The sequence below is a fragment of the Solanum stenotomum genome, unplaced genomic scaffold (genome assembly GCF_019186545.1).
Source record: "Solanum stenotomum isolate F172 unplaced genomic scaffold, ASM1918654v1 scaffold19602, whole genome shotgun sequence".
Taxonomy (NCBI): domain Eukaryota; kingdom Viridiplantae; phylum Streptophyta; class Magnoliopsida; order Solanales; family Solanaceae; genus Solanum; species Solanum stenotomum.
The window spans coordinates 991-15,646 of NW_026025628.1; the positions used below are offsets into that span (position 1 = coordinate 991).

General features: G+C 37.2%; 1 protein-coding gene across 1 annotated transcript in view; it reads left to right on the forward strand.

Moving 5' to 3' along the window:
- Positions 1–227: 227 nt before the first annotated feature.
- LOC125850824 (uncharacterized) overlaps positions 228–14,656 on the forward strand; it is a gene marked incomplete at its 5' end in the record, with an annotated part of 28,240 nt that continues 13,811 nt past the window's right edge. The window contains 15 exons of the mRNA XM_049530657.1: positions 228–314; positions 409–561; positions 659–751; positions 911–970; positions 1,065–1,168; positions 1,262–1,349; positions 1,559–1,663; positions 1,757–1,861; positions 1,967–2,019; positions 2,121–2,184; positions 2,282–2,416; positions 2,658–2,770; positions 2,875–2,968; positions 10,706–10,925; positions 11,524–11,654. Of these exons, the coding sequence (XP_049386614.1) occupies positions 228–314; positions 409–561; positions 659–751; positions 911–970; positions 1,065–1,168; positions 1,262–1,349; positions 1,559–1,663; positions 1,757–1,861; positions 1,967–2,019; positions 2,121–2,184; positions 2,282–2,416; positions 2,658–2,770; positions 2,875–2,968; positions 10,706–10,925; positions 11,524–11,654 (1,605 nt within the window). The remainder of the gene's footprint in view (positions 315–408; positions 562–658; positions 752–910; positions 971–1,064; positions 1,169–1,261; positions 1,350–1,558; positions 1,664–1,756; positions 1,862–1,966; positions 2,020–2,120; positions 2,185–2,281; positions 2,417–2,657; positions 2,771–2,874; positions 2,969–10,705; positions 10,926–11,523; positions 11,655–14,656) is intronic.

Here is a 14,656-nt window from a genome sequence, read left to right on the forward strand (position 1 = left end):
TATCAAAGTCTTCATTAGAATATACTCATGGATAATTTGTTTGCTCTTAATTTTTTTTTTTGGATGACCATTTCTTGCTCTTAAATTTGCTTCTCATTGACATGCTCATTGCAGAATTTACCATTTGTCTCAAGTCTGACCAGGCCAGGATATTTTGTTTCATCTTCCTTTTCCCCGCAATGTGTTTGATGTGCCTTCTTTATGTGGTTTTGATACTTCTATCACAGCTATCGGAGCTTGTCAATGTGGAAAGTTATGGGGACTGGATACATCTGGTTGCTGAATTTACTTTGCGATCTTTGCAGTCTTGGCAGGTTATCTCTTTGATAACTGGATTCAACAATAGCCTTTGGTCATTAAATTTTAACTCTGTTTTCACGAAATTTCTGATTTTATTCCCATGATCAGTGGGCTAGCAGCAGCGTTTACTACCTTCTTGGGCTGTGGTCTAGATTGGTTTCGTCGGTTCCATATTTGAAGGGAGACACACCAAGCCTGCTTAGTGATTTTGTGCCAGAGATTGTCAAAAGTTTTATCACATCTCGATTTGGTTCCTTTCAGGTTGCACTGAATCGATTTTGCATGTGAGGTTGCATCAAGAGTTATCATATTAAGTTGTGGCTTGCGATTTACTTTCTGTTATGTTTTGGTGTTTCAGGGTGAAGTTTCTGATCTCTCAGAGAACCCCCTTGACAATGTCGAACTTCTTCAAGATCAGCTCGACTGCCTTCCTAATCTTTGCAGATTTCAGGTTCAGACTCTAAAATATCGACACTTCAAAGATTATCAAAATGTTCTGAAAGCTGCTCGACTTTCTGTTCATTTTTTTTAGTTCAGACTGCTTAGAATATGTTTTGACTGTTGGTTTTTGACTTACTGAATTTTCTGAATTCGGTTTTGTTCGATACAGTATGAGAGCTGTAGCTCATACATTATGCAGATTACTGATCCTCTGCTTCAGATGTATATGGTATGCTTAGATCGTCATCTAATAATTTGTAAGAGTTGAATGCCCAATGGAGCTTATGTGTTTGCAGTGATACATTTGTTTCTGTCTGAAACAGGAATCTGCTGAGCCCCAGGTTCTAACAGTGGTGGAAACAAAATTTGCTTGGATAGTTCACATTATTGCAGCTATTGTTAAGACTAAGCAGCTTAGTGGATACAGGTATTGCCAGCTATATGCTTATTTTAACTGTGTTGTGAATCTTCTAGGTTCGCCATTCACCTAATTTTCTCTCATGTATATTTCCACTTTCAGTGGCGAATGTCAAGAAATCCATGATGCAGAACTTTCAGCACGTGTACTGCGGTTGATAAATGTTACTGATAGTGGTTTATGCAGTCAGGTTCACTCAAATTTCCTCTTGATACTTTGGCAATATAGCATTAAAATGTAGAGAAGTTATTTTGTCATGTTCAGCTGAATTAAAATGAAGGTCTAACTCTATTGTGTATTGTACTTTGTTTTTTCCTTAGTAACTTGATCAAATTTGCATATATTGGGTGACATTTTTGGTACTCACGTATTGTTTTTGTCATTCTTCATATAATCCAGAGATATGCAGAAACAACCAAACAACGCCTTGATCTAGCTATTCTTGTGTTCTTCCAGAACTTCAGAAAGTCGTATGTTGGAGATCAGGCAATACATTCATCTAAGGTACATAATTGAAATTTCTTTGCTATCTTACCCAAGTGCTTAACTTCTTATTTCATTTCTTACTGGGTATTTAATCCATTTATTCATCTGCAGCAACTATATACTAAATTGGCTGAGCTTCTTGGGCTCCATGATCATCTGCTTATATTGAATCTCATTGTTGGGAAGATAGCAACGAATCTTAAGTTTTACAGAGAGGTAATTGTAATAGTTGATTTCTTGTGATTTTTTTTTTCTGATAAGGTAACTAATCTTCTGATTTTTCGATGAAAGTGAATCATTATTTCTCTTCTTTTTCATTAGAGTGATGGAGTTATCAGTCAAACATTAAATCTCATGTTGGAAATGGCGTCTGGGCAAGTATCATCTTACTATTCTTCTCAACTTTTTTGCTATTATTAGAATTGAGGACATCTCCTGGCTCTTTGTAATTAGTTTAACCTTCTTGAATTGACAGATATATGACTGCAAAACTTCTGGTAAAGTTGGATACCACTCAATTAATAATCTCCAATCGGAATGTAAGTATTGTTTGTAACTGCGGTATATTGCTCTCTTTTCAAGTTGTTCCTAAACATTTGCGGCTTTGATCTGATACTTTAAATTCTGCATATTCAGAGGGAAGAATTCCCCTTTTTGGGGGACTACAGGTGCTCTCGTAGTAGAACTACCTTCTACTATATTATTGGCTTATTGATCTTCATGGAAGATAGCTTTTTGAAATTTAAAGCATCAATGGATCCACTTCTGCAGGTATTCATGTTTTTGCGATGGTGATTAATGTAACATTCTTATTTGTCTTACCTTGAATAGTATGCGAAGTGTTTTTTCCCCTCAGCTTTTTTTTTTGGTTTAATTGCACCACAAATTGCTCAACTCTCTTTTCATTAATTAATTGCTCCTAGTACTTTGTTTTAGTATTAAAAAATTCAGAAGCTTTACTTATGTTTCTGCTCCTCACTCTGATAATTTGAGTTTAATGATGCAATAAAAGGTCTTGCTCAGTTTGGAATTGATACCAGATGCCTTGTTTCACACTGATGATGTTAAACAAGCATTAATTGGGTTGATGAGGGATCTTAGAGGAATTGCAATGGCTACAAGCAGGTTAGTAGCATGGTCAATATCAATATTTTCTGTTTAGGGACTAGACTTGAATATTTTTGACACACTAATTTTTTCTTTGTTCTCCTATTCCTACCATTCAACAGCCGAAGGACATACGGTTTTCTATTTGATTGGTTATATCCAGCACATATTCCTCTTCTTCTCAAGGCCATAACAATATGGGCAGACACCCCAGAGGTGAGTCTTAATCCACAACTTGACATACTGCTCTGATGATTACATAAGCTCGTCCATAATTGGTTATAGTTGCATCCATCAACCCCTTCCTTCTACCTCACCATGGTTCTCTTATCATCATCAAACTTATATGCTTACAGTTGTTTTATCCATATGTTAGTGCTTGGTCTGTAAATAGCCACTCTACCCCACAAAGGTAGGGGTAAGGTCTACGTACAACCTACCCTTCCCAGACCCCACTTGTGGGATTTTACTAGGTATGTTGTATTCACTTGATAACAGAACACTTAATCCTAGAGGTTTTTTGTATATTTGAAAAACAAAATCAAATATTTGTAATGATTCAACTGGTGAAAGTACTTTTTTGAAGTTATCATGTACACATGCAGTACCTTGTGGTAAGCAGTTAAAGTGTACTACTGCATTAAATCCTTTTAGGGTTTAATTGTTCTTCAAAGAGCGGTAGAGTTAGCTCAGATTTCGAGAACTGGTATGGTGTTTTGAAGTTAGAAAGCAACCAGGCACAATTCTTGAGGGGGGNTCTCTTTTTTCCCGGTGATCTTAGTTTCTTTCTGGCATCTTGACAGATTCGTTTCTAATCATATCTCTGTGATTTTAATCTAAAAACTATAGCATCTTTTATGGGGGAAAACAGAATTTATGGTGCTTTGGGACTTAAGTCTTATGATATCACCCGACTCATTGCCAGAGCTGAAGTCTTGTTTGAGTGGGTAGAACGAAGTAGAAATTTGATGCGCAGAACCATGTACATTCAGCTGGGAAACCATGGATGGTTGGTGTTTGTATTACAAGGAGGCATCAAAAGACTCTGGTACTTGCACTAGAAGATTGAAGCTAAATGAACAGTGGGCGAACTTTTTCTGCTCAAGAAAAAACAGCAAATTTGGAAGATTAATAAGCATAGTCACGGTGCAAGGTGAAAATAGATCTGTCATTATTATTCCACCAATTGCATTCAATGCTGGGTGGTGCAACATAACATTTAAGATTGACAACTTCATGAATGAATACAAAGGAGCCTTTATTACAAACATTCCTAGGAAGGTTGACCCAAAGATACGTTGTGAAAACTCACTTAGGGCTAGGCGCTAGCTAGTTGTTGATAAAGTTGAAGGTCGAATCAACACCAGCAACAACACTACCATCTCTGGAGGAGCTATGAACTATGAAACTGGCTTGCTAAGCAGGTGTGTTGTTGGGAGTTTCAACATAGATCTGAAGGAGAAATCAATGCTAGCAGATATACGGTGGTGGTCAGTGAACATCTGGAAGAAGTTTTTTGGAGTGAACTATATGCAATGGGTGGTTGATCCTATTTATTAGAATTCCCCAACAAACACATGCCAGAACACATTTTACAGAGGGGAATGGTGCTGGAACTTCCAGTCATGTGGTCACTAGCTCCTGAATCTCTGATCCAAGAATCTATTTGGCACTAAGAAAAGCAGATAATACAATACCTGTTTTAGCAAAAGAACAGGAAGGATTTGAAGAATTTTGTGTATTTGGACGAAATTGTGGAGATTGAAGGAGTTTGTGTATAATTTCCAGTTGTTCCCTTTTAAATGGAGATGTTTCTGGAGAAAGTTGCTGCCCTGATCAAAATAAGTTGTTTGGAGGGCCTGACCATTTTGATATTGAAAGCATGAATCTTCCAACATGTTTCACGGGTGTGCCAATGTTTTTTGAAATGATCGCACCATGACCTTTTGTTTTTGTCATCTCCATTCTTCACCTGTTATAAGAGCTGAAGAGTCTATAACAAGTTTTAGTTCAACATTTAAATCAGGTTTTAACATAACTTTCCTCTTAGTTTCCTCTTTACTAACTTCAGAAAAGGTTTCACGAAGTGAGGGCATAGGATTTCTTTCCTATGATTCGCGACTTGACCTTGCTGAACTCCTTTTGCTAAAAAAGGTAGTCTCTCATTTTCTTCCCTTCTTTTGCTTTCACACTATCCACAATACACTCCCATTCATAATTTAATACTGGTCTAACTCCTGCCACAAAGAAACCATTTTTTATTGTAATAAGTAGTGACTTTCTTCTCACCTTGCTTAGCTTGCCATAGTTTAGTTTTTAACTCAAAAATTTGAGAGGCATTTTCTACATCAGATATGTCTTCCTAATGGCTTCCCACACATCCTTAGCGATGGGAAAAAAGAGATAAGATTTACCAAGGACTGGTTCCATGGAATTTATTAACCAAAAAATCACGAGTGAATTCTCTGATCTCGAGGAGTTCATCTTGGGGTCTCCAACTCCCCGCTTTTTCGTCTCTGTTCAGATGTCCCAGCTTTCCATGACCATCAATTGCAAGCTTTACGGACTGTGCTCATTTCAGATAGTTTTTCACATTTAATCGATGAGAGGTTAACTGGAAGGGCCCGTGAGAAGCATTGCCTCCTTGTGTCATCAGATTTTCTATAGGATCTTCCAGAGGAGAACTTTTGTCTTCTATTGATGTTTCAGAAAGATCCTCTCCATGAAATGCTGTTTTATCCATATGATATTAGGGGAAAAAGTCTCCGCTCTGATTCCATGAAAAGACATGGCACCTGGGCCTAAATCAACTCCACAAGCTAGCTCATGAGAGGAGGTTTTTTCAAGTCCATACAAAGAGACCGATTTCCCATCCTTCTACTGACGACACTGTAAATATATGATAGGTGGGACTAACTCAACTCCAAAAGCTAGTTCATGAGGGGAGGTTTGTCCAACTCCATATAAGGAGGCCAATTTTCAATCCCTCTACAGATGTGAAACTTCTTAACACTCCCCCGCACACCCAGACCTAAACTGGAGTGGGAACATTTCTAAATGGGGGGCCCAATACCGGTGAACAACAAATCATGATGGGCCTGGCTCTGATACCATTAAAGTTTGGATACTGCAAAAATATTTCTCTATTCATAGTATTTGTACAATATTTATAAGAGAACAACTAAGATCAAATAAACTAATCAATCCCTAATTCTTAGGAAATTCTTGAATCAAGGGATTTCCTCTAAACTATATTCCTAGAATAATATATTCTAATCCCATATTTACAGGAGCAGATTACAATCAAATCTGCCAGCTTATTTGTGGAGCAGATTATAATCAAATCTGCCAGCTCATTGGTGGAGCAGATTATGACTAAATCTGCCAACTCATTCGGCACTGGTGTTTCAGGAAGATGTGAGAAAAGGCTGACCAGGTGGAATCAGAAAATCACATTACCTTTCTCTTGGAGGCAGTCCTGATCAACCTTTTCTTAGATGCTCTAACTACTTGATGTCTTTGTTTCCTCTTCCTAGAAATGTGGGTAAAAGAATAGATGCCCTCAGAAGGAATTTCTTATGGCAAGGAAACATGGAGAGGAAAGGTTTTCCTCTGATCAAATGGGAAACTTTATATATTTCAAAGAAACAAGAAGGTATTGGAATCAGGAACTTGAGAAAACAAAACAGAAGTCTCCTGATGAAATGGCTTTGGATTGGAGATGCCCAAATGAGGGACAAACACTTTAGGGCACTGTGATAAGGGCTAAATATAGGAAGGAGGGCTTTTGGGAGACCAGAGGGGTGAAAACTCCTATAGTCTGTGGAAATCCATTAGAAACTAGTCTGTGGAAATCCTTATGGAACTAGTCTGTGGAAATCCATTAGAAACTTGTGGTCTGGTTTCTCAGAAAAACTTTGCTTTAATGTGAAGGATGGAAGGAAGAGGAGGATATGATGATTGAAGATGAATCTGTGATGGATCCAGTGAGAATCAGAGAGGAGATTATTGGGTTCTATCAGAAGTTATATTCAGAAAACACAAGTTGGAGACCTTCAGTTAACTTGAGCAATTGTCCAATGATCACGGAAGAGGAAAGAGAAGCTCTACAAGGGGAGTTTGAGGAACAAGAGGTATTTTCATGTTTGAAGATGTGTGCAATGGACAAAGCTCCTGGTCCAGATGGCTTCACTATGGGGTTCTACATCAAATGCTGGGATGTAGTAAAAAGGGATATCATGGAAACCTTTTAGAACTTCCACTCTCTGTTGTCTTTGAGAAAAGTTTCAATGCCACATACATTGCTTTGATTCAAAAGAAGAATGGAGCTAAGGAACTGAGAGATTTCAGACCTATCAGTCTCATAGGTAGTGTCTACAAGCTTCTATCCAAAGTGCTGACAGAAAGATTGAAGAGAGTTATTGAGAAGCTGGTAGATGTTCAACAGATGGATTTCATAAAAAAACAGACAAATAATGGATGCTTTCCTAATTGCAATTGAGGTGGTAGATTCCAGAATTAATCAAGGAAAGGCAGGAATTTTGTGCAAATTGGATATCGAGAAGGCATATGACCATGTAAACTGGGAATTTTTGCTGAAAATGCTCTCATGTATGGGTTTTGAAAGGAAGTGGGCTCACTGGGTAAGATATTGCATCTCCACTGTAAGATTTTCTGTTCTTATCAATGGATCACCTGAAGGTTTTTTCCTTGCGAATAGGGGTTTGAGGCAGGGTGATCCTTTGTCTCCTTTTCTCTTTATCATAGCCATGGAGGGTCTAAATTACATGATAAAGGTGGCTAAGAATAATGAATGTCTAAGAGGGTTTGAGGTAGTCACAAACCAAAACCAAAGTTTAAATGCCAACATGGAAGTCACACATCTCCAGTATACTGATGATACCTTAATCTTCTGTGATGCTGAGGAAGGGCAATTACTGATCCTGAGATCAATTTTAGTGCTTTTTGAGGGAGTTTCTGGACTTCATATCAATTGGAGGAAAAGTCAGTTATTCCCAATCAATGAAGTCCCTAATATGTTGGGTTTGTCTGGAATTCTGGGAGGGGAGGTAGGCTCCCTGCCTACTATGTACCTAGGTATGCCTCTAGGTGCCAAGTCTAAGGCCATGAGCATTTGGAACTCGGTGATTGAAAAGTGTGAGAAAAAGTTAACTAGATGGAAATCTCAGTACATTTCCTTAGGCGGCAGAGTCACTCTCATCAATTCTGTTTTGGATGCTCTCCCAACCTTTATGATGTCTATCTTTCCCATCCCTAATGGAGTGATAGAAAGTTTAGACAATATTAGGAGAGATTTTCTTTGGAAAGGGAGTGAGGAAAATGTCTCTACTATTCGACACTTGGTCAAATGGAACGAGGTTCTTTTGGGAAAGAAGCAAGGGGGATTAGGAGTAAGAAATCTGAAAATACAAAGCAAGGCACTTAGACTGAAGTGGTTATAGAGATACTCACAAGAGCCTCAAGAATACTGGAGCAAAGTAATTAAAGCTAAATATGGAGAGGAGAACAAATGGATGACAAATGAGGTATCTACACCCTATGGTATAAGTCTATGGAGGTCTATCAGAATCTTTTGGCCTTTTTTGATAAATAACACAACTGTGAGGGTAGGCAATGGAAGCAAGACCTCATTCTGGGAGGACAAATGGCTGGGACATGCTAGTTTAAAGAATCTTTTCCCTGAACGGTATGTTTTGGCAGTACATCAACAAATGAGTGTAGCTGACAATTGGACACAAGAAGGATGGAACATCCAGTTTAGAAGGAATCTTAATGACTGGGAAATTGAAACCGTGGCAGAATTTTTCGGAGCTCTGGCAGAGTTCAAAGGGACAAAGAATGAAGCTGATAGATTATGGTGGAACAAAGACAGCAAAGGCATGTATAAGGTGAACTCAGCATACAAGTTTTTGAACAAAGGTGGCCAACAACCACCAAATTGGCCATGGAAACAGATCTGGAAAACAAAAACCCCTTTCAAGGTGGCATGTTTTACTTGGTTACTGGCAAGAGAAGCAGTCCTGACACAAGAAAATCTCAAGAAGAGGAAGTTCTCTGTGTTCGAGATGTTATTTGTGTGGAGAAGAGGTTGAGACAGTTGGCCATCTATTTTTACAGTGCAGGATAACAACCCAACTTTGGAGGATTTTTATCAGCCTCAGGGGTGTTATTTGGACTATGCCTGACAGAATCACCCACCTCCTCTGCAGTTGGGAAGAGGTAGGTGGGGGAGCTTCAGACAGAGATAGATGGAGGATTGTCCCAGCCTGTATCTAGTGGACAGTCTGGAGAGAGAGAAATGCTAGATGTTTTGAGAGCAAAAGTTGTGATCTTCAGAAGATCAAATTGAACTGTATCAAACTTTTTTGTTTCTGGTGTAAACAGATGTACCTAGAGGATACTGAGTCAATTATTGAGATCCTTGGCTCTATTTAGAATTTAGATTCAGATATCCTGTTTTGTTGATAAGTTGTAATTATGATTTTCAGTACAACCCATGTACTGGTTTTTGTCAATACATACGAATGTTACCTTTCTCAAAAAAAAAGATAACTGGTTGGGGATTGAAAGTCTTAAGCAGTTGTATCCTTGTATTTTCAACTTAATCAGCATTAGGGAGCTACATTGAATGAAGTTTGGTCAAACACAGGAGGGAAGTTTGCTGCAGGACTGATTGATGGAGAGTTTGACCAATTTTTGTGGCAGTCTAGATCAATTTAAGGGACTATAGGATGAGGAAGACACAATCAGATGGAACAGTCATAGTAAGGGCTATTTACAGTAAGTTCTGCTTACAAGGGTCTGAACCAGATGGGATCACAACTAAGCTTTCTCTCTTGGAACTCCTACAGAAAGTCAAAATTCCATATAATTGGGTGGTTTTGAGAGAACCAGTTCTAACTCATGATAAGCTATGGAGGAGGGAAACTCATATGGTCTCAAGATGCTATTTATGTGGACAAAGTGTTGAGGCAGTTAACCATCTGTTCCTATATTGTAAAATGACCAGTCAGATATGGGATCTGTTTATTAGCTTAAGAGGCATTAGGTATACAATGCCAGGAAGAACCTCAGAAGCCCTGACAAGCTGGACTACAGAGGGGGAAAGCAGCACACACTAGGACGGACGGAGAAATGTTCCGGTGACAATAAGGTGGACAATATGGAAGGAAAGGAACTCTAGGTGTTTTGGATACTCACAGCTCCTTGCAAAGATTAAAAATGAATTGTATTCGTATGTTTTGTTACTGGTGTAATTCAGAGTACATAGATGATCCAGTGTCCGTTATTGACATCCTAGGCTCCCTATAGAAGATCAAGGACCTAGAGTTCGTCTCTAGTTTATACTTTTTCTTTTTGGATCTTTTGATGTAAAAACTCATTTTGGTGGCCAACACTTATGTGTTGATGATTAATATACTGTGATGTTACCTTGTCAAAAGAAAATAATTGCTGTAGAGCTCCTGGTTTTAATCTTTACAACCATTCTGTTTTCCACACATTCTTCCATAGAAGTTGTACCCCGTGGAAGCACATCTAATATACTATGTATATGCTTCTCTCTTGACATTTGCTTGCTATTACAATAATGAGCTACCCTTATTGCACTGTGGATCCTGGATATAGAATGTTTGTGTATATGAATTAACATGCTGGTGAAATGAAGAGTACTACTACTAGATTGTTAAAATTTGGTTGGCTTACTTAACAAGATCCAACAATTATTGAAAACAAAATAATACTTACTTTTTGGGATGTCAAGTTATAGGGGGCAATTTCCCCTTACAATTTAACAAAGTCTTCTATTAAACTACATGGAAATTGATTCCTTGATAGTGCTTGTGCTTTGGTGCACACTGGGAGACTTTTTAGCTTCTTCTGCCTTTAGAGCTAATCTAACTATGTCTCCTTTTCTGTTAATGCATGGAATAGGTGACAACACCATTACTTAAATTCGTAGCAGAGTTTGTGCTGAACAAGTCCCAACGACTGAATTTTGAAACTTCATCTCCCTGTGGCATTCTTCTTTTTCGTGAAGTCAGCAAATTGATTGTTGCATATGGATCCAGAATTCTCTCTCTGCCTAATCATGTTGATATGTATCAGTTCAAATATAAGGGTGTTTGGATTTCCTTGACTATTCTTTCAAGAGGTAGGATTTTTAGCTTTTAATCTATGTATCTTGGTAGTGACTTAAATATTCCCTGTGTAATTGTTGGCCCTTGAAACGGAAGACTTCCTATATGTTGTTTGCTTGCAAGACTATCTCCTGACAAAAAGTTTGATGCCACGGAGAAGAGTTTCCGAGCTCACTACTTGTGCTTTTGGTTGTCTTGTTTTCTCTGTCTTTTTGCCTTCTATTGTGATGAACTTAACTTGAGTAGCTTATTGATTTCATTTTGAAAGAGTTTCTTCCTCTGAATAAGAAATTAGTTTATTTTATAAAGTTGATTTTTCTATAAACCTGGATTCTATGATTGTATTGTTCTTAACAGTCGAGTGAAAAGTTATTTAAGCTAGTTCTGCTTACCTTTGTTTTTTTTTTCTTTTGTTTCCCCTTTCTCTTTGTCTTCTTGTAGACAATATATGCTGCTCTTTTCCCAGCAGATTGTATGTGTTCTCTCCCTCTGTGTATTTAGCTAATGAACAGTGCAGTAATCCTGAAAATGTAATATATTAACAAATGTGAGCGTAAAGAACTGAACTGATGGTCCTTTCATTCTGTAATTACTTATGCTTCTGCACTGTAGCACTTGCTGGTAACTACGTCAATTTTGGGGTGTTTGAGATTTATGGAGACAGAGCGCTTGCAGATGCTTTTGACATAGCTATGAGGATGACACTATCTATTCCTTTGGCAGATATACTCTCGTACAGAAAGGTATAAAATTAAGAGCTGCTTGATTCAGAAGCTCTCTTGTTATTTTATATCTTGAGACGCTTATTACATGAATATTAACTCCTTCAACTATACAATGTTAAACAAAATAGTACGTTTAAACTGGTATTATTTTTGGATTTTAAAACTTCTGGTGCTTTATGCTTTGAACAAAAATATCTTATTTGATTTTGGAACATATAAACTTGGCAACAAGCTCCACAATTTTTTGCATCATTGTACTTATTTGGGAGTGTACTCCCAACAAAGAACGGGAGCATCACATGTGCACCGAGTTAGAGCCCCAATTTTTAATGGGCTTGTTGCAGGTGTAACGTATGGTTTACTTTGGGCAAGTTGTCTACATCCACTCAGGTAACAAATCATACTCAAGAGTGTCTGTTACAACACATGAGAATGTACAGACTACTGAGACATTTGAGAGGTCAACACAGTGGTGGGAAGAAATAGTCCTGTTGTTTTTGGGGCATTTGTTTTATCTGACATTTAGGCAATTTGGTTTTGACTATGATGCTAGCATATGAGAAAGGCTGAAGTAGCTTGATTATAAGTTTATAATAGTTTTATCAAGATATACATCTTTAAAAATGGATTTGATAGGAGCTACTGATAGTTTTATATGTGTTTTGGCGTGCCATTTGTATGGCTATATATTTTGCTTTGAGGAGATTTGAGCCATTTTAGAGTCTTTTGTAAGTTGGGAGTAGATTCATAGAAGAAGTTGATTTGGTTTTCTTTTTCCTTTTCTTTTCCTTGCTCTTTTCTTTTTTCCTTTTTCTTTGTCTTTGTTAATACATTATATGATTTGTAGGAACACAAAGAAATAGCCGACCTCAAAGATGCGTACTGCAAATACAAAACTCTCTTTCTTGAAGATTACATTTTTAAATATGGATTTGATAGGAGCTACTGATAGTTTTATATGTGTTTGGCGTGCCATTTGTATGGCTATATATTTTGCTTTGAGGAGATTTGAGCCATTTTCGAGTCTTGTGTAAGTTGGGAGTAGATTCATAGAAGAAGTTGATTTGGTTTTCTTTTTCCTTTTCCTTTTCCTTTTCCTTGGTCTTTTCTTTTTTCCTCTTTCTTTGTCTTTGTTAATACATTATATGATTCGTAAGAACACAAAGAAATAGTGGACCTTCAAAGATGGCTGCAAATACAAAACTCTCTTTCTTGAAGAGGAAGTATCTTTCTCTTGGGCAAAGGTTAGTGATGACTGATGATCAAGAGTACTAGATTCATTACCCACCTATACCATGTCGTTGTTCCGTTTTCCATTAGCAGTGGTGCATAAAATAGACAAAATACACAGAATTTCTGTGGCAGGGTAATAGAGAGAATGCAACCTTTAATTTGGTTAGATGGAGTGAAGTGTCTACAGACAAGAAGTCAGGAGGTTTTGGTATTAGAGAATAGAGACTTAGGATTCAAAGAAAAAATTTGCAGCTCAAGTGGCTTTGGAGGTTCAATAAGGAATTGGGAGCATTGTTGAGAGATGTCGTTGTGTCAAAATATGGATTTCTCATCCATGGATGACCACACAACCATTTCTCTCCAAAACATGTGGTATATGGAAGCCTCTGAAAACTCACTGGGACATTTTTCGAATACTTCAGTAGAAATTGGGAATGTATGAAAGTAAGATTCTGGACAGACACTTGGGGTTGGGCTCTTCACCTTTAAAACATCAATATCCTTTCCTACATACAGTGGCTTAGAATCCTGAAGTATTATTCTAACTCTTGCTGGGATGTACATTCAGACGTAATATGAATGATTGGGAAGTGGACAACCTTTGCTCTTTGTTTTCTCAGCTACACAGTTTTCCTCCCCTTCTGTCCATAGATGACTCTTTATGCTGGATATGTGACTTTAAGGGATGTTTCTCTGTTATATCAATGCTACAAGCAGTTAAGTCCTCCCCCAACTGAAAATTGGCCGTGTAAGTGTATTTGGAAAAACAAAACTCCTATGAAAGAGGAATGTTTCGCATGGTTAATGGTGAAAGGAGCTTGTTTCACACACAAAATTACAGAAAAGGGGAGTTGATTTATGTAGCAGAAGTTTGCTTTGTAACAATGGAGCTGAAGATGTCAACCATTTATTTCTTCTTCCTAAGTTCACATCTCAGATATGGAGTCTCTTTCTCATTTTACTAGGAATTAAATGGTGAAGATTTCAAGAAGAAGAGGAAGCTTCTTTGTATTTCTTGATGAATATACAACCCATGAGAATGGGTACTTATACAATGAGTCCTAAGATTACAAAGAAGCTTCCTCTTCTTGAAATCTTCACCCATTTTGGTCTGAATTTTGAGCTATACTCACTGCAGCATTCTTGTCACAATACACTGGGAATTTTCCTTTTTCCAACAAACTCAATTCCCTCAGTAGCTTCTGGTAAATTAGGAGAGTGTTATGGCACATATATTTGACAGGAAAATTGCTTGCTAATATTTTGTAATTCAGTTATCTTCATTCTTTGATCTTCTGTTAACTTTTCAAGGTGGTAATTAAGATTCTGCTCCTAATTAAAAATAAAACTATATATTTTGTATGTGTTATTTAGATTTTTAGACATTATTATTTTGTTGAAACATCGAATTCTAGATTGTTTCGTACAATTTTTAGATCTTTTCTTTTTAATTCTAGTCCTCCTTTAATTGTTTGGTTATATATCCACAAATAACTTATTTTGTTTTGCATATTGGAATTACTCTTTTCTTCTGTCAAACAAACAAAATTATACTTGTTTGTCCAGTAGAGAAAACAAACACAAAAATATTTTGAAATTCTGAAACTAATCTTTAGCACTAAAGATAGAAATTACAAAACATAATTATCTTAACGCATAATTTTATTTAAAATTTTGGAGGAGATTCTCCAAAAGAACGTCCGTGTGTTTAAAGTTTTGACGACATTTCAGTAATTTTGACAGAAGTTGCTTATCAGCACTTCTTTATCGAACACATTACTGCTTAA